At 43.7% G+C, this 20327-nt stretch overlaps 1 protein-coding gene across 2 annotated transcripts in view; it reads left to right on the top strand.

The window, feature by feature from the left end:
- IP6K1 (inositol hexakisphosphate kinase 1) overlaps nucleotides 1–20327 on the top strand; it is a 124127-nt gene that overhangs the window by 19187 nt on the left and 84613 nt on the right. For both annotated transcript variants that reach the window (XM_029599667.1, XM_029599669.1), the window contains exon 2: nucleotides 19635–19988. In XM_029599667.1, the coding sequence (XP_029455527.1) occupies nucleotides 19766–19988 (223 nt within the window). In that variant the 5' untranslated portion in view covers nucleotides 19635–19765. The remainder of the gene's footprint in view (nucleotides 1–19634; nucleotides 19989–20327) is intronic.

Raw genomic sequence — 20327 nt, 5'->3', positions numbered from 1 at the left:
CTGACCGGGAGTAGCTTTTGTACATCCCACTGGTCTGAGTTCATCTGGCTACACGCTAGGAAATGGAGAAATTACCTGATAATTTCGTTTTCCTTAGTGTAGACAGATGGACTCCAGCATCCTGCCCACAGCTGCCCCCAGAGAAGAAGGACCTGAGAAAGCGAACCTAGAGGCCTAAACAAATACGGGTAAGCCGTTGCCTACCCTCAGTTAAAGACACCTTCAGATGGCTGGTGTCGGCGTTGACTTAGTTGAGTGCATTGGTGGTCTCCAGTTTTTCAAATCAGTTGAATCAGTTAATCAAGTTTAATAAGTATAACAGAGTTATGCAAAGTATATATCCACAATGGCTTTTCAAGGAGGATACTGAGGAAGTGAGGTCAGTGCAGGGGTATATGTACCCAGGATGACGTCAGCTTGAAATCTGACTCAGTCTCCCATCTGTTAGCAGAGGAGTACATAACCCACTGGTCTGAGTCCATCTGTCTATACTAAGGAAAACGAAATTATTATGTAAGTAATTTCTCCAATGCTTGTGTTCCCTTTTAATTTTGCGAGTGGCAGATTTCCCAGTGCTGCCACTGGCTTCTTAGCCACACTGAAGCAGCAAACATTTATTTTAGAAAAATATGCCACAGCACTCAAGCCTTTCTTCTGACTGTCTGGATTCCCTAGGCTCCCGTGGCCCCCCATCTGCCTGCTTTTACGGCCGCTGGGAGCTCCAATTGCCCCATCTGTAATCAGCATGGCTGAGTGCCACTTTTACTTTAATTGTGGCTCTGCCGCGCTCACTCTTGCATCGGGGGGGGATATCCCCAGAGCAACCGACCTCTTCGTGCTTGCGACTCACTGCCACTTTGGGGAATCCCTACTCTATCGAGGTTCCCTGCCAGCGGCTGGCCTCTCTCTTCTTTGTGGCTCGCCACTGTGTTTAATTTCAGCACTTCCAGCCCGTTGGTGGCCACAGTGTTGGGCTTCTTCGCTGCCAAGGGCCTGGACCACTGCCACTCTCCCAGCCCCTCTCAAACCACCCCACCCCCAGGCTATGAGATGCCCCCCTTCTTCCTTCCGGCCAATCGGAGGTTTCCTCCTCCCACTGGCAGGAAGAAGGGAGGAGGCTTCCGATTGGCCCGTGGGGGCAGGAAGAAGGGAGGAGGCTTCCGATTGGCCCGTGGGGGCAGGAAGAAGGGAGGAGGCTTCCGATTGGCCCACGGGGGCAGGAAGAAGGTAAAGGGAAGTATAACTGGGCTGTGGGACACCGGGGAGCTGCGACACATTGGTGTGTCACGACACACCGGTTGAGAATCGCTGCTTTAGAATATAATAGAGTAGTAAGAGATCGCTTATGGGGCAAATAAACTTGGTCATGACTTTGTCATGCTGTCTGGGAGCGCCTTGCGACCGGTCAGTAGGTGGAGTTTTTTCAGATAGTACAGTGTTTTGAACTCTGTAGGGCTGCACGGTGAACTTCCTGCGCGATTGCCTTGTTACCTCAGTCTCTTTTTTCCGCGAGCAGTCTGCACACAGGGTTTTTTTCTCCTCCTCGTTTCTGAAGAGATTTTTTTCTCAATTTGTTATTTTTTTTCATTTTTTTCTGGGTAGTGATGGCTCCTAAGCCATCCGGATTTAAGTTACTGCCAATGCGGAAAATTATGTCCATTACAGATGACATAATACTGCTATATATGCCTGGGACCGGAACACACCAAGTCTCATGCCGGGACTGTGGTCGGATGTCCCCCAGGGCCCAAAGGAAGCGCGCAGAAAAAAATTGTGTACCTAAAGATATCGTCCACACAATCTTCGCCGGGACCGTCGAAGAGACCGAAGAAAACTCTGTCTAAAAGGTCTGCTTCGCTAGAGGGTACCTCGGCCAGGTCTGTCAATCCACCAGGGCCAGTGAAGGGAGTTGAGGCCGCAACTTCTCTTTCACAGAAATCCCCTCATGAGCCGCGTGAATTTCAGTTCACTGAACCCACTCGATCCCGCTCATTGACACCGAAGAAGTCGCCTCATAGAAAATCAAATCAGCCGAAGTAGTAGGAACGTGCGTGTGTTGGAGCTGGGATGCGCGCATTGGCGCGTCGGCACATAGCCCGGCGCACAACTCACTGGCACACAAGTGGCACCCGAGGCTTCGGTGCACAGCTGCACGCACAACGCATCGGTGTACGGATCGGCGCACAAAGGTGCATATAAGCGTGCAGCACCGATACCACACGACGCATCGAAGCAGCATGTCTCAAAACATGTGACACTATCGATTCAACTTCGAATTCCGACGCACTTGACACCAGTCTTGATGCAGTCTACTCTACTAAGTCAGGAACATCTTAAAGTCACAAAAAACTAAGCATGTAATATCTACAAAACCTTGTGTGACAGATTCTGACCAATAGGTGAAACTAGTCTCTATCCATGACACTGCCACATCTAGCAAGGGTTCTGATTCTGATGGATCTTTTCTTAGTAGACCACAATCCCCTCAGCTTCTCCATAACTCAGGCCTGCCTCCTCAAGACGAGCTCATATCAGCAGTGCCTTCAGGAATGGGTCCGTTTCCAGGACCACAAGCTCTCGCATCTAAAGCGATGTTACAGATTTCGCAGGCATTAAATACTTTCTTCCAAGGGCTGAACACGGCACACCCTCAGCTTCCACTTGCGCCTTCGCCACTTGCATCGCCAACTCCGCTCCTTCCGTCTCAGCCGTCGGCACCATCTCCAATCCCAGATCAACCAGACATTCCAGACTCACCATGGACAATGTCGCCTGGTTCATCTACAGGGTTCCCATCTGACCCTCCAGAAGGACTCCCGGAACCTTATTCCCCTCCCGAAGACTTGTCCTATGCAAAGTTCATCTAGAAAGTGGGCTCTCTTAAATTTCGAGACAGGAAAGATCCCTGATCCTAGGTCAGAGGTGTTAGGGATACTGAAAATATTTGAAATGCCTCCAGAACCAACAGCTTTACCACCACATACAGTGCTGGATACAGTTCTTCGTAAAATTTGGGACAAACCCTTCACCACTGCGGCCTCATCAAGGAAAAAGGACTTCAAGTACCGTATGCGTAATTCCACAATTTGCGATTCCACACAGCTGCCACATAATTCAATAGTAGTGGAATCTGCACTCTCAAAGGCAAAAAGGTCAAAGCTTCATTCCAGTTCACCACCAGGAAAAGACCATAAGTCTATGGATGACTTTGGCCGTAAGGTATACCTTTCCTCCATGTTGGCAACAAAAATTAAACATCATCAATTTTACATAATCCAGTATTTATTTGAATGTCTTCAGAGAATTACGTACTTTGTTTAACCTCTGAAAATACTCTACCACAACCTTTTACAGACATGGAAGAAGGGCTTCACCATCTACTTCGGTCTGTCTGAGTCTTTTGAGTCTTCCGCAAGGTCCTCGGCTACAGCTATAGTGGTCAGATGGATGGCGTGGTTGAGAGCAAGTGCAATTAGAGAGGACGTTCACGATAAGTTAGTGGACATACCATGCCTGGGTGACAATCTTTTTGGTGAGAAGTTTGGGGAAACCGTTACTCTTCTTTAAAGAACAGAGTACCGCTGTACTATCACTCACATCTCCAACGGACCCCCATATCTCATCCAGGAAATTTTACCCTTCCTTCAGGAAGAAGTCCTACCCAATTCAATCACAGAATTATTCCCACCAAAGATATCAACCTCAGGCCCATCAGTCCCGTGGACGACCTCGTCAACAAAGGCCACAAAAACAAACACCAGCACCTCCTCAAAAACAGACTTCCTCTTTTTGAGCTATCCTGAGCCACCTCCACCACCTTTACATAGGAGGTCGCCTTCAACTATTTTATGCCATTTGGGAGGCGATTACTTCGGATGCTTGGGTGCTGAACATCATAAGAGAGGGCTACTGAATAAATTTTGTAACACTTCCGGATCTCCCTCATATTCCCTTCCCCCGAAATACATCAACCCATTCACTGCACCTTCAAGAACAGTTACAGAATCTACAAAGCCAGAAATCCATTCAAAGAATTACAAGGACACAGGAAAATCAGGTGTTCTACTCCCATTATTTTCTCATTCCAAAAAGAAAAATTCAAGATGACGTCTCTCAAGACTATTCTTTCCCTACTACAAGCCAACGACTGGCTGTGTTCCATAGACTTGAAAGATGCGTACTTCCCATATCCCCATGCACCCTTCTTCCTGGCAATACCTTTGCTTTCAAGCTCAGACCAATCACTATCAATGCAAGGTTCTACCCTTTGGCCTGTCTTCAGCCCCAAGAGTGTTCACAAAGTGTTTAGCGGTGGTAGTGGTTCACCTCAGACAACTGTCAATCCAGATTTTTCCCTATCTGGACGACTGGCTTTTAGTAGCCTAGGATCAGGCTACTCTACGAACTGACACGTACCAAACAATCAACTGTCTGCAGACATTGGGCTTCATAATCAATTACGAAAAGTCCAACCTGCAACTGACCCAAACGCTACAGTTCATTGGAGCGCTCATTGATACAACACAACAGAGAGCATACCTCCCACAGGACAGGATTCAAACTCTATCCTCTCTAGCTCGACGTCTGTGCAACCGATCACATACATCTGCACGTCAAATCCTCCAGCTACTGGGTCATATGGCGGCAGCTATCCATGTAGTTCCCTAGACGAGACTACATATGCGCCGCCTACAGTGGGGACTAAAGAATCAATAGTCTCAATATTTTCAGGCCCTCTCAACCAAGATACAACTTGGTTCTGGTTTTGGATTCTGGTTCTGGTTCCTGGTTCTGCTTCTGTTGGTGGAAAAACATAGACAACTTGACCTCGGAAGCACCCTTCTGGTTACCTCCCCATCAACTCACCCTCACGACAGATGCATCCAGAAGGGGCTGGAGAGCTCATCTGAGTGAACTAGACTCAAGGCCTCTGGTCTACACAGGAGAGCACAAACCAGATCAACCTTCTGGAACTTCGAGCCATTTGGAAGGCACTTCAAACCTTCTCCCCTCAAGTTCGGGGTAAACATCTCATGGTATACACAGATAACAAAGTTGCCATGTTTTACATAAACAAGGAAGGAGGGTCAGGTTCATGGATGCTTTGTCGAGAAACACTTAGAATACTGACATGGGCAATAGCAAACGAAGTTTCGATGCAAGCCACTTACCTTCCAGGCTTAGACAACGTCTCGGCGGATTGCCTCAGCAAGATTTTTCATCCACATGAATGGACTTTAAATCGGGAAGTTGCAACCAGAATCTTTCAACACTGGGGCAACCCGATGAAAGATCTCTTTGCCACAGAGCATAACCATCAAACACAAATATTTTGCTCCATTTACCCGAGCAAACTGCGTCACGCTCCAGATGCCTTCCTCATTCCATGGACAGAGGGCTTACTATTTGCCTACCCTCCCATTCTGCTAATAACCAGGACGATTAAAAAATGTATCCGAGACATAGCGGATATGATCCTCATAGTTCCGGCATGGCCAAGACAGCCCTGGTATCCGTTACTTATGTGACTATCCATTCGCCCACCAATTCCACTGGAGAACCATCCACATCTATTGACTCAGGAAGGGGGGTACCCCGCCTTCATCCAGTGCATCAATCCCTCTGCCTGACAGCTTGGAGGGTGAAAGGCAGTTACTAAACCATCTGGGTCTGCCAGCTCCACTTGAAGACATTCTAATTGCATCCAGGAAACCTTCAACTGGACATAACTATGCAGGAAAGTGGCATTGTTACACAGAATGGTGCAAGCCAAGAAGGCTAGACCCTTTTTCATCAACAGCCACACAACTCCTAGAGTATCTTCATACACTCTACCTTGCTGGCTTCAGTTCGTGTGCATGTTAGCGCTATTGCAGCTTTCCACCACTCTCATAATGGACTTCCCATTTCCAACCATCCGTTGATCTCCAGATTCATGAGGGGCATGCTACGTCTAAGGCCACCGGTGTCAAAACCACCTATACCATAGAATCTCAATGTAGTCCTGGAATCTCAATGTAGTCCTGGAACAACTAATGCTGCCTCCTTTCGAGCCATTAGATTCATGCCAAATCAAATACCTAACCTGGAAAACGGTATTTCTAGTGGCCGTCACATTAGCACGGAGAGTAAGTGAGCTACAAGCCTTGGTTCACTATTTTTCCTTATTTAGAATTTTACCATAAGGTCACTCTTCGGCCTCATCCTACTTTTCTTCCTAAAGTAGTATCTGCTTTCCACATAAACCAGTCTATTACATTGCCAGTCTTTAAACCTAAACCTCATCTTAATGACCGAGACAAGCTTCTGCACTCTTTAAGAGCATTAGCTTACTACAAACAAAGAACTCAATCTCAAGGAAGACCATCTCAATTGTTCCTCTCCTTTAACCCTAATAATCTAAACCAGCCTGTCTCCAAAAGAACCATTGCTGGTTGGTTATCTCATTGCATTGAATTCTGCTACAATAAATGTTCTCTGGTTTTGAGCAACAAACCGAAAGCACACCAGATACGCGCAACAGCAGCATCTGTTGCACATTTGAAAAGGGTTCCGCTGCTAGACATCTGCAAAGTGGCAACCTGGTCTTCTCTTCATACCTCCATATCTCACTACTGTATCGGACAGCAAGCATCTTCCGATGCAGCTCTGGGTTTGGCAGTTTTGTCAACCCTACATGATGAGTAAGACTGTCTACCTTTTATTGAAGGGTAGTGTCCTTAACTTAAAAAACTTATTTATAATGGAGACAACCCAGGAGCTTGGGACTCCCAGACAGCATGGCTAATTCAGCCCTGCTATCGACGGGAAAAAGCAAGTTTGCTTACCGTAAACGGTGTTTCCGTAGATAGGATGAATTAGCCATGCGATCCCATCCTACCTCCCTAGACAGTCTACAGATTCTACCAAAACATTTTTCTCGTACATCTCGCTTGGCTACAAGAGACTGAGGTAACAAGGCAATTGCGCGGGAAGCTCACCACGCAGCCGTACAGAGTTCAGAACTCTGTACTAACTTGAGAAAACTCCACCTACTGACCAGTCGCGAGGCGCTCCCAGACAGCATGGCTAATCCATCCTGCTATCTACGGAAACACCGTTTACTTTAAGCAAACTTGCTTTTCCAGAAATGTACAGAACCCGTTTTCCTGCTAAATTTTGATATAAAATTATAGCAAATCATCTTTTAAAGTACTGCTATATTTAATAGCACATGAACAAGTGATATCATCTGTAAAGGGCAGACAGACGGTTTTAAATATGTGAATTAGTCTCACCTAATGATCTTTAATGTCCAAAAAAAGCCTTTGATAGAGTAAATTGCTCTTTTCTGTTTGAGGCCTTAAGGAACTATGGTTTTAACAGGTGGTTTTTGAAGTCTATTACTGCCCTTTACAATATTCCAATAATATCAGGCCTAGTAAATGACACTTTTTAACAGGATTTTTCTTACCATTGCTTTTCTTACTTTTTGGAATCTTTTTCAAAAGGAGTAAGGGGCATAGGGAAAATAGCCGCATACTTCTGTACTTCTTAGAACCCAGCAGTTTAAGCTGGTGGCTTTTGCAGATGAAGGGATTTAGGGTTAGTGATAGAAATTAAAATTTATAATAGCACAGGTTGAATCAAGTGTGGGAGGGTGAGAGGTCTAAAATTAGATTTGGATAAATCAAACTATGCCCATTGGAGACTATATAAAAGGGTTGTAGGAGGGAGAACTTTTGTCTTAGACATGTTTGTTCGTTCTTTTTTTAACTTTATTTCGAGGATGCCACACACAAGTATTCATTTTTGGAATGAGTTGCTTTTGTGTATTTGGCATATCATGTATTACATGCTATTTAGAAAATGCCTGAAAACTCACTTCTTTTAAAGTTGCCTTCTCTTGAAGTTTTATTTTCTGTTTATTTTTGCACATTGTTTATTTTATTTCTTTTAGGTTTTGTTTTATGTATGTTGCTTTGTTCGCTGCTTAGCACAATATTTCTGATATAAGCGGTATAAAAAAAAAAACCCTGCAAATACCACAAATGGCAAAAAGTATGCGTAATTAACAATATTGCATAACTTACATATACAGCATCAGTTTTGTATATTTACAGCTGACATAACTAATAAAAGACATTACAGCCATATGATGTTTTATCTGTTATGCCCATAAATTGAATGTATTCTTGTTTCCTGATGAGAACTGTGGATTGTCCAGGCTACCAATAGTGAAAATAAATAAATATAAATCATTTCACACCATGTTTCAAAGAAAATATTAGATTAGTTCCAAGACATCATATGACAAGCTTGACTTAGCTTGCAGGCATAATATCATGAGGTTTCTTGGTATATTTTTTAGCAGGTGTCCTGTGCATAAATACTGTATTCAGCCTCTCCACCTGCATCCTGTCCATTTGTTGATGCCATATCATTGATCCAAAATTTCTGAATACAGAGTTTGGCCAACAAAACTGTAGTTCGAGCAAATTTTCAAATGCCAAATGATTCAAACCAAGTAGTAGTTCTAATAACGGCACCTCACCATGAAATGGTGGTCTTAGATTTATTACAGATTCTAGTGTTACCAAGATGTCATTCCAGACGTCATAGTTTAAAACAAAGAAGAAAATTGTCAGTTCCCTTGATTTTACATTTCACATAAATACCTGAATCTTCAAGACCCATTTGGAAAACCCTGGATGTAGCAAAGTACATCTTCTGTAGTATCTTAAATTGCACTTCTGACCCATCTCTTTGTTTCCAGCTTGGGGCCAGCTTACTTAATGTATCCAAATTGGGTTTTTCTAGATGTAACACCAGCAAGCAATTTTATTTTTGCTATAGTAATAAACACATTCTCTAAATCAAATAAAATAGGATTTTGTTGCTTCAACCCTTGCATATAATGCCTAGCTTGCAAATATGTATAAAAATGTTCTTTGGGAATCTTAAAGATCAATTTCAATTATTTTAAAGAAAGAGCAAGTCTTGTGATGCACAATACAGAGAAGAGAATCCTTTTATCCCTCAACTATGCCAAATCCTGAAAAATTGTATTATCAATCACAGGGGGGGAGTTTAAAAAAAATCCAAAAAACCCTTTAAGAACATCAACAAAATGTTCATCTTTCCAAAAATCGTGAGGCTTCTTTCATTGCATTTATTAAAGGGTATGATCTTAAATCAATGAGTGAGCATTTTGCAGATGTACTATAATACCCCAGGGATCAAAAACAAAACCTGGTGTTGGTGGTAAATAAAACAGTAACTAATACAAAACCGTTAATATAGAGTCATACTCAGTACTAAGGTGCCAGCCGATCCTTGTCATTTTTTTGCTACTCCAGATTAACATGGCACTAGAGAACCTGTCATACATTGGCACTTAGGTATCATTGGATTTGTGAAATAGCTCACAGATTTATTCATTGTCTCTATCAGTGTTGGATCAGAATATATTTTTTTGAATTTTTTGCACATAAAAATTGATTATCAAAAATGTCACTTTAAAGAATTCTTGTCTTGTCACTCATAAAAGTATCAATATAACAGTAGCACTTATGTTTGCTCAAAACACATTCTTCTCTCATGGCATGGTACCAACTTCCAAAAAGGCCTGACAGTGGCTGTGTTTCACTGGCTTCTTCAGGGGCATATACATTTGAGTCAGTTTGCTTCCCAGTTCAGACTAACATGTACTCCTGTAAACAAGGATCATGTTACAATTAAGACTCCATTTAAAAGTACCACATGGTTGAAAGACGACCAGTAATTAGAAAAAGGAGAAACAGACCAATCAAAAAATGTCCACAAAATATTATATCAAAGTGAAGCAATCAGTGGTCTTATTCATACCATTTGTTTGTATCATATCCAACATAAAGATCCATTTGTTCTCTATAATTTAGTAGAGATATTGTATTGCCCCCATTTTGGTCATATCACTGATTCAGTAGTGCTCCACCCTAGATCTTCAAAACAGTGATGATGCAACATACAGTGTTTTACCTTGGGGGATGTTCCTTACAAGTCAGACAACTGCATGTTCATGCAAGCATACCCTAATGGATCATTTTTGTCCTACCAATATACAGTTGAGGGTGGTTACACTGGATCACATTAATAACATTAACCAAATCACAATCTTGTGTAATATTTACACTTTATCTGTAAGTGGGTCCCAGGATGTTCCCAAACTTGCTCTGCTAATTGTCATGGGTCACATGTCACAGCAGTAGCACGGAAAATGTGCAATCTGCAAAACATCAGGGTTATCATCAGTGTTACTTGGAAATGCCGCTTTAACCACATGATCTCTTTTAAGGCCATGAATATATGCTATTAATGGTGATTCTACAAATATAGAATGTAGTGACAGTACATGTCATTATTGTCTAATACTCTTAGATATTTATTCATTTATATTCTGCCTTATGCAACAAAGAAAGATGGCAGTTCATGGTGCAATAGGAAGATACTTCAAAAACCTTTTTCTGGCCAGATATTAGTACATCAAAAATACTAAAAGTAAGGGAGAGGCAAATTTGATGTAAACTAACATGGTTAAAACAACAACAAAAAAAATTACTGGTACTTCCCCAATCAGGCAGGCAGTAGCTACGCTTGTCAGGATGGGCTTTGGTTTGGCTAAGATGTTGAGGCTTGAAATATACAGTGGGTGTGTACATACTATCATGTCAGATGGCCTGTTAAAAAAGATTCCATTTATCGCATTAGCTCTTAGATATCCACCTTTAATTTAGTTCCATTAACTTCAGCTTGAAAATCTGGTGTTCCTTTGCATTAGTGAAGTTTCTACCTAGCAAATGTCAGAGAAGCACTCGAGCCATTGTGGTAATTAAAGGGCATTCTGAAGGTTCCTATCACTGGATAAAGATAAACAGAAGCAGAGAGCTAGGTCTGAGAAGTCGCTTCTTTCTGATGTGGTCTCCCTGATCCCCCAGCATTCTATAGAAGATGATCAGGAATCTGAAGTACTGAGAACAGTAGATTGATGATGCATCAAAACATCAAACTGTTTGAGCTGAATCTGCCTTGGTCATAAGTAAATCTGTAAAGTTTTAGCCAATCTGTGATAAGTGAATCTTTGCTATCTATTTTTAGAAAAAAGGGGAGTAAATTACAGATAAAGGAAACAGTTGGAAAAACAGCTTTAGATACGAGGAAATGAGGGGAGAGTCCTGTGCAGGAAATTGAAATGAGGCCTGAATTGTAGAGAGGACCAATAGAGTGCAGGGCTTTGTAAGATAGCAGATGCATGAAGTTAATAAGGCAATCTTCAAAGGGATTTTGAAGATTGAAAAACGCCCCCACCGTCTTATACAGGGAAAAAAATCCACATATGCTGTCCACAGCACATGTATTTTTCACCACAGAGAAAAGGGGTAGATCTGGTAAAGTACACACAGTGATCCCTGTGCATTTTTTACCATGCCAACTTGCACTACAAAATACACAATGTAAAGAGTCTATGCGGCACCAGCCTGCTATGGAAAGAGAAACTCCGCACAAAATTTCCTTTAGAAAATCAACTTGCAGATGTACAAGTTCCATGGAGAGTATGCAAATTGCCCTCCAAACTTTCAGATTGAAGGGAAAGGTAGAAACAGTAGAGATATAGTTTAGTGGTTAGAGCAGCAGGTTGGGGGGCCGTGGTTCAAATTCTGCTTCTCCCTTTGATACTCCTTGTGACTTTGGGCAAGTCACTTCATCCTGTATTGCCTCAGGTACAAACTTATGGGCCGATGCAATAAATTTGCGTACAAAGCGGGCGCTGAACCGTCAGCGCCTGCTTTCTTAACGCGCTCCCAAGGGACGGACGGCCATCACGAAAACCAATGCCAATAGACCTGGCGTCTGTTTTCCTTACCGGCGGAAGGCAGTCACGAAAATCGGCGCCGGGTTTATCGGTGTCTGTTTTCGTGATGGCTGTCCGCCGGTAAGGAAGCAGATGCCAAGGGTTCAGGAAGCGAATGTTTCAGTCGGGCGTCCGTTTCCTGAACCCGACTGTATTTTTTTTTTTTTTAACTATTTTTGTTTCTTTAGTTTTTCATCCTACTTAGTATCACAATGATATTAAGTAGGAGGCAGTACAGAAAAGCATTTTTCTGCTTTTCTGTACTTTTATGTGCTCAGCTATTAACGCCTGTTCCAGGCAGGCGTTAATAGATGACAGTATTTATTTTTTATTATTTTTGCATCGGGAGTGAATGCCTAATAGCCTCATTCACATGCATTTGCATGTGATGAGCGCTATTAGATTCACTCCGCATTAGACGCGAGTTGAATATGCGCTAATCCCCTTATTGCATTAGGGGATTGATTAGCGCCTATTCTTCACGCGTCTGACTGCAGGTTAACAGTGCGCTCGGCTGAGTGCACTGTATTGCATTGGCCCCTTAGATTTTAAGCCCTTTGGGGCAGGGACTTAGCAATAGTATTTGAATTTATATCTTTCCTTGTTCTTGAATTTGGAAAGGCTAGTAATAAATCTAAAATCCTGATCTGTAAGAGAAGATATTTTTATTCTCGTCACTGCATACTAAGTGGGATCCAGAAGAGTAAGGTGGGCCAAGGAGGGGGCAAGAGATTTAGGCCTAGAATCCTGTTTTGAAGGGTGGGAGGATAGAATGGGTCAGAGTTTGACTGTGTTATAGAAGAAGAAGTCTAAATTAACAATGGTTGTGAAAGAATGAATGAGTAAATGTGGGTGGAAATAAAACAGAATACCGTTCTCAGAGAGTAAGCTGAATAGCAGTCCTTACACACGGGAGATGTTATCCAGTAGAGCCTGGCACAAAAAACTTATGTCAAAATTTCTAGTACTTTGACTATGCCTCACCAAGCATGCCCACACATGCTATAATGCCATACGTCCACACAGGGTCCCTTCAGTCTGTTTTTCTGCGGAGCTCTCCAGATGTGGTTTTGGTGCCTCGCGCCCCTTTTTATGGGCCTTTTGGATTTTTCCAGATTGGCAGGATTGTTTGTTGTGGGATGCAGTGGTTTTTTTCCTTGTTACCCAAATGAGTTTGTTTTTGTTTTGGTTGTTTCTCTGTTTTCATTCTTCTTTGTACTCTGTTCTGTGGCAGTGCACATTTGGTGCTCACCAGCCTTCAAGGCACTGCCACCATTTAATCTGACTTTGCTTTCCTTTTATGTTGGCCAATCATGTCTAGCATGTTTCTGCAATGCACTATGTATACAAGGACTATGTCTATCTTGTACCCCCATGATAGATACATCCTGTGCCTGGGGGTATCACATAGTGTCTAGGGGTGTCACAGATAGGCAATCATGACCCAGAAAGGCTGCTGGTCCCGAATGGAACTCATGGAAAAGCATTTTGGGCATTGGAATACCGATCCACTGACATCTGTATCTTCAGCATTGACATCGAATGAGCTCTGAGCTGCATTGGTGGAGGGAGCATCATTGAACATCAGGGGGACCATTGGTTCCTTCAGTGCCGCTGGCTGAAAGGGAATCCAGAGGTAGGCCTTTGACTCTTCCCAATCGAAGAAAGCATCAGTTTCTGCCTCTTTGTCACAGGTATCAAGGAGATCCCGTGCTGAGCATGAAGGGGAAACTGAATAAGTAGCAGCATTGATCTCCATCTGTGCCCAGTGCTTGGAGCAGGAATGCTCGGGCGCATGCTGAGAACCTCTCCAAGTAGTTCTGTGGCGAGGAGATTTCATCCTTTTAAGCAGGCCAGGGAGTTGCAACAGCTTACTTGTCCAGTTGTCCACCACTGACCCATCTGTTGGTTATGAGGAGAGGAGTGGTCACTCCCCCTGCCTCCCAGTCAGTGGTAGCATCAACTATCTTTGAGAAGGAGTTGAATAGAAAGCTCCACCAGGCCTTGGAGAAGGCGCTGCAGGACCTCTGTGAGGGGGGCATCGAGGGCACCAAGGCAAGCACCATTGATTCACGAGCTTCTGCTTGATTCTTTACAGGTGTTGTATCTGATGCCAATGACAGAAGAGGGTTTGGGGTTGGTGACTGCCACCTCATTGTTTAATCTCTGGCTTCTCGTTTCCCTGAACCAACAATATTCTTCAACGTCCAGGCCCAAACAGCCAAGTGCACCAGTCCTTGAGACCTTGATGGAGGTTGAGCACCAAGAGAGTACTTGCCACCGGTGGACTAGGGAGAGTTGGACTCCAAATACTCTTGGGGGTATGGTTATAACTCCACAGATGCCTCTGAAGATGTGTTGTTGACGGGGCTTCCCTCTGACCCCTCTCCTACAACAGAGAGTAGGAAGTCTCTTCCTAAGGACCTCTCCGTCACAGGCTTTGTCAGGAAAATGGCTGAGGCCATTCCATTTTTTTTTTTTTTTATAGATGGCGATGAAGCTTGAATTAAAATGCTGGACATCCTCCAGTTCATGGAGCCCCCCTAGGAAAGTCTGTAGCAATCCCAGCCATGAAGTCCTTTAGGAACTGTAGACAAGCACCCCTCTCTGTAGCTTTTACATAAGCCGGTGGCCTGGCTTAACTTTGGACATATGAGTCCTCTGCATCATCAGGAGCAGGTACAGATTAAATCTATTGGGTCTCCCGCCAAATCTGCCCACAGTCTTCGGTTGGGATCACTTGCTGCATGAGGGACTGCTTCAAAAGGAGCTCTCCTCTCTCTTACTGGCCAATGCAGTCAAGTCTTTTCCACCAAGGCAAAGAGGATTTTACTTCAAGTATTTCCTGAATTTCAAAGAAAACAGGGGGACTCCGTCCCATCCTAGATGTAAGGACCTTGAACAAATTCATCAAAAGAGAAAAGTTCAAGATGGTTTCCCCTAGATACCTTAATCCTATTTTTTTTTTTTTTTGTCAAAAGGGACTGGCAATGTTTACACTCGCATAAGGTATCTTCCCTGATCACTGGAAATATCTTAGATTTGTAGTGGGAAACCGGTGCCTTCAGTATCATATTTTGCCTTTTGTGCTAGTGTCTGTCCCACATGTCTTCACAAAATGCCTAGTCATGGTGACAGTGCACTTATGCAAACTGGAGGTGCACATGTATTCCTGTCTTGACGATTTGCTGGTCAAGAGCGTATCTCGAAAAAGAACAAAGGAATCAATGTGTATGACCATATTGGTGTTGGGGTTTGATATCAACTACCCAAGTCCCATCTGAGCCTGTCACTTCAATTGGAGTTTATCAGAGTTCTGCTAGACACAATTCATGCAAAAGCCTTCTTTCTGCAACAAATGGCTACCGTTTTGATGTCCACAGTAGGAAAAGATACAAATGAATCCCAGACATCAGCATGGGACAATCTGAGGCTGTTTGGGTCTCACGGCATCAACCATCCATGTCACTCCTATGGCACATCTCCATGGGAAGAGAGCCCAGTGGACCTTAAGGTCTCTGTGGCTGCAAGCTACCCAAGACTGCATCCATGTCACACAGCCACTCCAGCACTGCTTGGCCTGGTGGCGATATGACTCCAATTTGATCACAGAAATCTCCTTCCAAATTTATCAGATCCAAATTTTCCTCATGACGGATGCTTCCAACCTGGGCTGGGGAGCTCATGTAGTGGGACTGTGCACCCAGGGCCTATGGTCTGCTTAGGAATTTTTTTATTTATTTATTTTAATAATTTCCTAGTGCTCTGGGTGATCCAGTGCTATTAAAGGTTTTCAGAGGTCATTTATCAAAGAAAGGTATCTTTGTCCAAAGGACAATCAAGTTGCGATGTACTACAAGCAAAGAACATAAATTGCCATACTGGGTCACACAAGGGTCCATCAAGTCCAGCATCCTATTTCCAACAGTGGCCAATCCAAGTTACAATTACCTGGCACGTACCCAAACACTAAGTAGATCCTATGCTGCTAATGCCAGTAATAGCAGTGGCTATTCCCTAAGTCAACTTGATTAATAGCAGTTAATGGATTTCTCCTCCAAGAACTTATCCAAACCTTTTTTAAACCCAGCTACACTAACTGCACTAACCACATCCTCTGGCAACAAATTCCAGAGCTTAATTGCTAACTTCATGGAGTGCCCCCTAACTCTTCTGCTATCCGAAAGAGTAAATAACCGATTCACATTTACCCATTTTAGCCCTCTCATGATTTTACAGATCTCTGTTCTATCCCCCTTCAGCTGTCTCTTCTCCAAGCTGAATAGCCCTAACCTCCTTAGCCTTTCCTCATAGGGGAGCTATTCCATCCCCTTTATCATTTTGGTCACCCTTCTCTGTACCTTCTCCAATGCAACTATATCTTTTTTGAGATGCGGCGACCAAAATTGTACAGAGTACTCAAGATGCAGTCTCACCATGGAGCGATACAGAGGCATTATTACATTTTCCGTTTTATTCACCATTCCTTTCCTAATAATTCGCAACATTGTTTGCTTTTTTTGACTGCTGCAGCACACTGAGCCGACAATTTCAATGTATTTCCACTATGACGCCTAGATCTTTTTCCTGGGTGGTAGCTCCTAATTTGGAACCTAACATTGTGTAACTATAGCGTGGGTTATTTTTCCCTATATGCATCACCTTGCACTTATCCACATTTATATTTCATCTACCATTTGGATGCCCAGTCTTCCAGTCTCGCAAGGTGGTCCTGTAATTTATCACAATTCCCTTGTGATGTAACTACTCTGAATAATTTTGTATCCTCTGCAGATTTGATTCTCACTTGTCAAATATTCCTTTCCAGATAATTTATAAATATATTGAAAAGCACCGGTCCAAGTACAGATCCCTGAGGCACTCCACTATTTACCCTTTTCCACTGAGAAAATTGACCATTTAATCCTACTCTGTTTCCTTTCTTTTAACTAGTTTGTAATCTACGAAAGGACATCACCTCCTATCCCATAACCTTTTAGTTTTCTTAGAAGCCTCTCATGAGGGACTTTGTCAAACGCCTTCTGAAAATCCAAATAGACTACATATACTGGATCGCCTTTATCCACATATTTATTAACCCCCTTCAAAAATGGTATGTCCTGTCCCAGGAGGCTGTACAATGTGGGTGTGGAGAATGTTGTGGCAGACAAACTGTTAGTCCTTGGAACCCCACAAGTGGTCTCTGCGGATGGGATGAGGTAATGAAACAGATTTTCCTCCACTGGGGCACAGCAGTGTTAGATCTGTTTGCGGCCCCTTAGAACAGGAAGGTTCCACACTTCTATTCCAGTTAGAGGGCATGTGGCAAAGTAGCCTCTGGCACTTTTGTCCTGGATTGAGGTAGGGAATGCTATATGTATATCCTCCTTTTCCATTAGTAGCAAATTCTGAAGTTCAGAAGGTCCATGATTCTCATACATCCCTTTTGGCAGAAACAGATCTGATTCCTGCTCCTCCGGTAGGTGTCTCTCAGGGAACTGATCAGATTGTGGGCTTCAGTCCGGATCAGGGCAGGTTATGCATCCCTATTTCTCACCGCTCGGATATTGAGAGTTTGACTTTGCAACTCCTTGAGTTATCTGATGATGGCTCTCTCAGGTTCTATTAGCTTCATGAAAGGATTCCACTAGAAAATCCTATGGATTTAAATGGAAGATGTTTGCTATATGGTGTGAGCAAAAAAAACCCCAAAAAACCCTAAATCCTTTCTCGTGCTCCACACACAAACTGCTTGATTACTTTCTACATTTGTCTAAGTTTGATCTCAAGACCAACTTTGTATTTGGCACTTGGCACCTACATCATCTAGAAGGTAAGCCCACCTCTGTGCAACCTTTAGTTGTCTGATTTATGCTGGATCTCCTGCTGTGTCTTGGGACCTCAGTGTAGTTCTGTCCCAACTGATGAAAACTCCCTTTGAGCCACTGCACTCCTGTGACCTAAAGTACCTGACCTGGCATGTCATGTTTTTGGTGGTAGTCACTTCGGCATACAGCTCCAGGCTCTAATAACTTATCCACCTTATACCAAATTTTATCATGATAGGGTGGTCTTATACACCCATCTTAAGTTTCTTCCAGGTCACATGTCCTCCAAGGTGAACAAGCATTGCTCAGTTGGACTGCAAAAAAAGCCTTGGCTTTCTACTTGGAGTGGTTTGAAACTCATAGAAAGTCCACCCAAATTATTTTCTTTTGACACAGACCGGGGATTGCCATTGCCGAATGGACTATATCTAATTGCATCTCTTCTATTATGTTGATACAGGGCTGAATCTGGTGGGCCATGTCAAAGCTTGCTCTTTCTAAGCCATGGCAACATCGGTGGTTCACCTGAGATCAGTTCCCATTGAAACATTTGACCAGCTGCAGGTTGGTCCTGTGACCGGCCACTCTCACCCAGCTGCTGTCACGCATCTTTGCAGCTTCTTCACCACCATCTTTGCCTCTATGCTCCTTATGGGCACGTGAGTGCACCCCAGTTCTCCTTATAAAGGCCCTGTGGTGGGAAACATCATTTGACATTTCCTGATGATGTCAGGCCCTCTGAGCCATTTAAACACCATCTGGATTCTTGGATCTTTGCCTTAGCAACAGGTCTTCCTGCATGTTGCTCCATGTGACCTGCCTTGTATCTTGCCTTCTTCCAGCCCAGCTCCATGTTTCGTGCCCAGCTTCTTGTCCTCTCTGTCCTGACTCTTGTCTCCTTGTGCTGTTTTCTGACTGACTTCCAATTCTGATATCTGTTTTGGATTTGGCCTTTCCTGCTTGATCTCTGCCTGCCCTGACACTGCTTGATATCTGCCTTCCTTGACTTAAACTTCACAACCACTTGTCACTGCCTGCCCTGACCTTGGCCTGCTATCAGATCCTGCTTGACCTCTCCCTACGGGACCCTGTTGGTCCCTGGAACCCAAGAGCTCAACTGCAGGGTTGGTATTGGGAAAGCCCTGACCATGTTCCAGTTAAAGCGCATCCACCTGCTGTTGGTGTGGGTCTGGTGGATTTGCCTGCCAGGCTGCGTCAACCATGCCACAGCCAAGAGCTCACACTCCGTTATACTTATAGAGGAGATCTGCAAGGCTGTGATGTCGACTTCTCTCCATTCATTCACATTTCGTTACTGTTTAGACAGGGATGGCCGACACTACAGTAGATTTGGCTCTGTCCTGCAGAATTTTTTAAGGTGTAGAACCTGATTCCTTTCCTTCCTTGTGCCTGTTTTTGTTCTAGGCTGTCCCCTTATACATTAAGTATAAAATGGGGAAAAAAGGCTTCTTGCCAACAAAAATATGATTGCGCCTGTTGGCACTTATTATTTCCCCTCTTTTCACTGGGGACCGCCTGTCGCTAGAGATGCCCCATGTGTGAGGATTGCCATCCTGCTTGTGCTTGGAGAAAGCAGAGTTGCTTACCTGTAACAGATGGTTTCAGAGGACAGCAGAATGGCAATCCTCATGAAACTTGCCCACTTCTTCTTGGTGTTGATTTCTTTGTTTTTCAATGCTAAAAGACAAGACTGAAGGGACACCGCATGGACGTGTGGCATTATAGCATGCGTGAGCATCCTCAGCAAGGCACAGTCCATGTCAGACTTCATCGGATGATGTTACTCATACGTGAGGGCTGCCATCCTGCTGTCCTCTGAGGACACCTAAACAGGTAAGCAACTCTGCTTTATGGTCACTTTTTGTTCTAGCTGCAGCAGAGACTCTTATTTCAGATTATTTTATGTTTTCTTGCAGGACCGAAGCAGCTTGCTGGAAGCAGTGTATTGACTTTGCCCAATTGTGAAGAACTGAGTTCCAGCAGCCAATCTGACTCTGGCCCATGTACTTTCCCCCATGCACTGCATGAGTGACGAGCCCCCAGCGCAATGTGTGTTTGTCAAACCATGGAAGTGGGGAAGTATGGTAAGAACACAAGTCAAGCCGCAGGCCGAGGAGTCCTGCTGGAACCTTTTATCCATCAGGTGGGCGGTCACAGTAGCATGATGCTCTATGATATCCACACAGTCTGCAAGCCCCTCATTTCCAGAGAGCAGCGCTTCTATGAGTCCCTCCCACCGGAGATGAAGGAATTCACACCAGAGTATAAAGGTGAGATATGAGCAAGAATAAGACACACAATCATCTTCACTGGGAGCTGTGTGGTTCAGGCAGCCATGACATTGTACTTGTAGCATAGGTACCAGGGTGAGGGACAGGGGCTTATATGGTAGTCAGACCCAACACTATATTCCTTGCACAATTACCTGAAAATGGCTCATGTTAAACTGAGCTAAGAAGGATATGTACTAGGAAGACCTAGTTTGATATATCGGTACTGAGGAATCTTTGCTGTAACTTGATTTCTCACAGGACAAGCAGGATGGGTAGTCCTCACATATGGGTGACATCACAGGATAGAGCCCAATCACGGAACACTTTTGTCAAAGT

Source organism: Rhinatrema bivittatum, chromosome 4, assembly GCF_901001135.1.
Source record: "Rhinatrema bivittatum chromosome 4, aRhiBiv1.1, whole genome shotgun sequence".
Lineage (NCBI taxonomy): Eukaryota > Metazoa > Chordata > Amphibia > Gymnophiona > Rhinatrematidae > Rhinatrema > Rhinatrema bivittatum.
The sequence above is the reverse complement of the archived record's forward strand: the minus strand, read 5'-3'. Positions and strand labels throughout refer to the sequence as shown.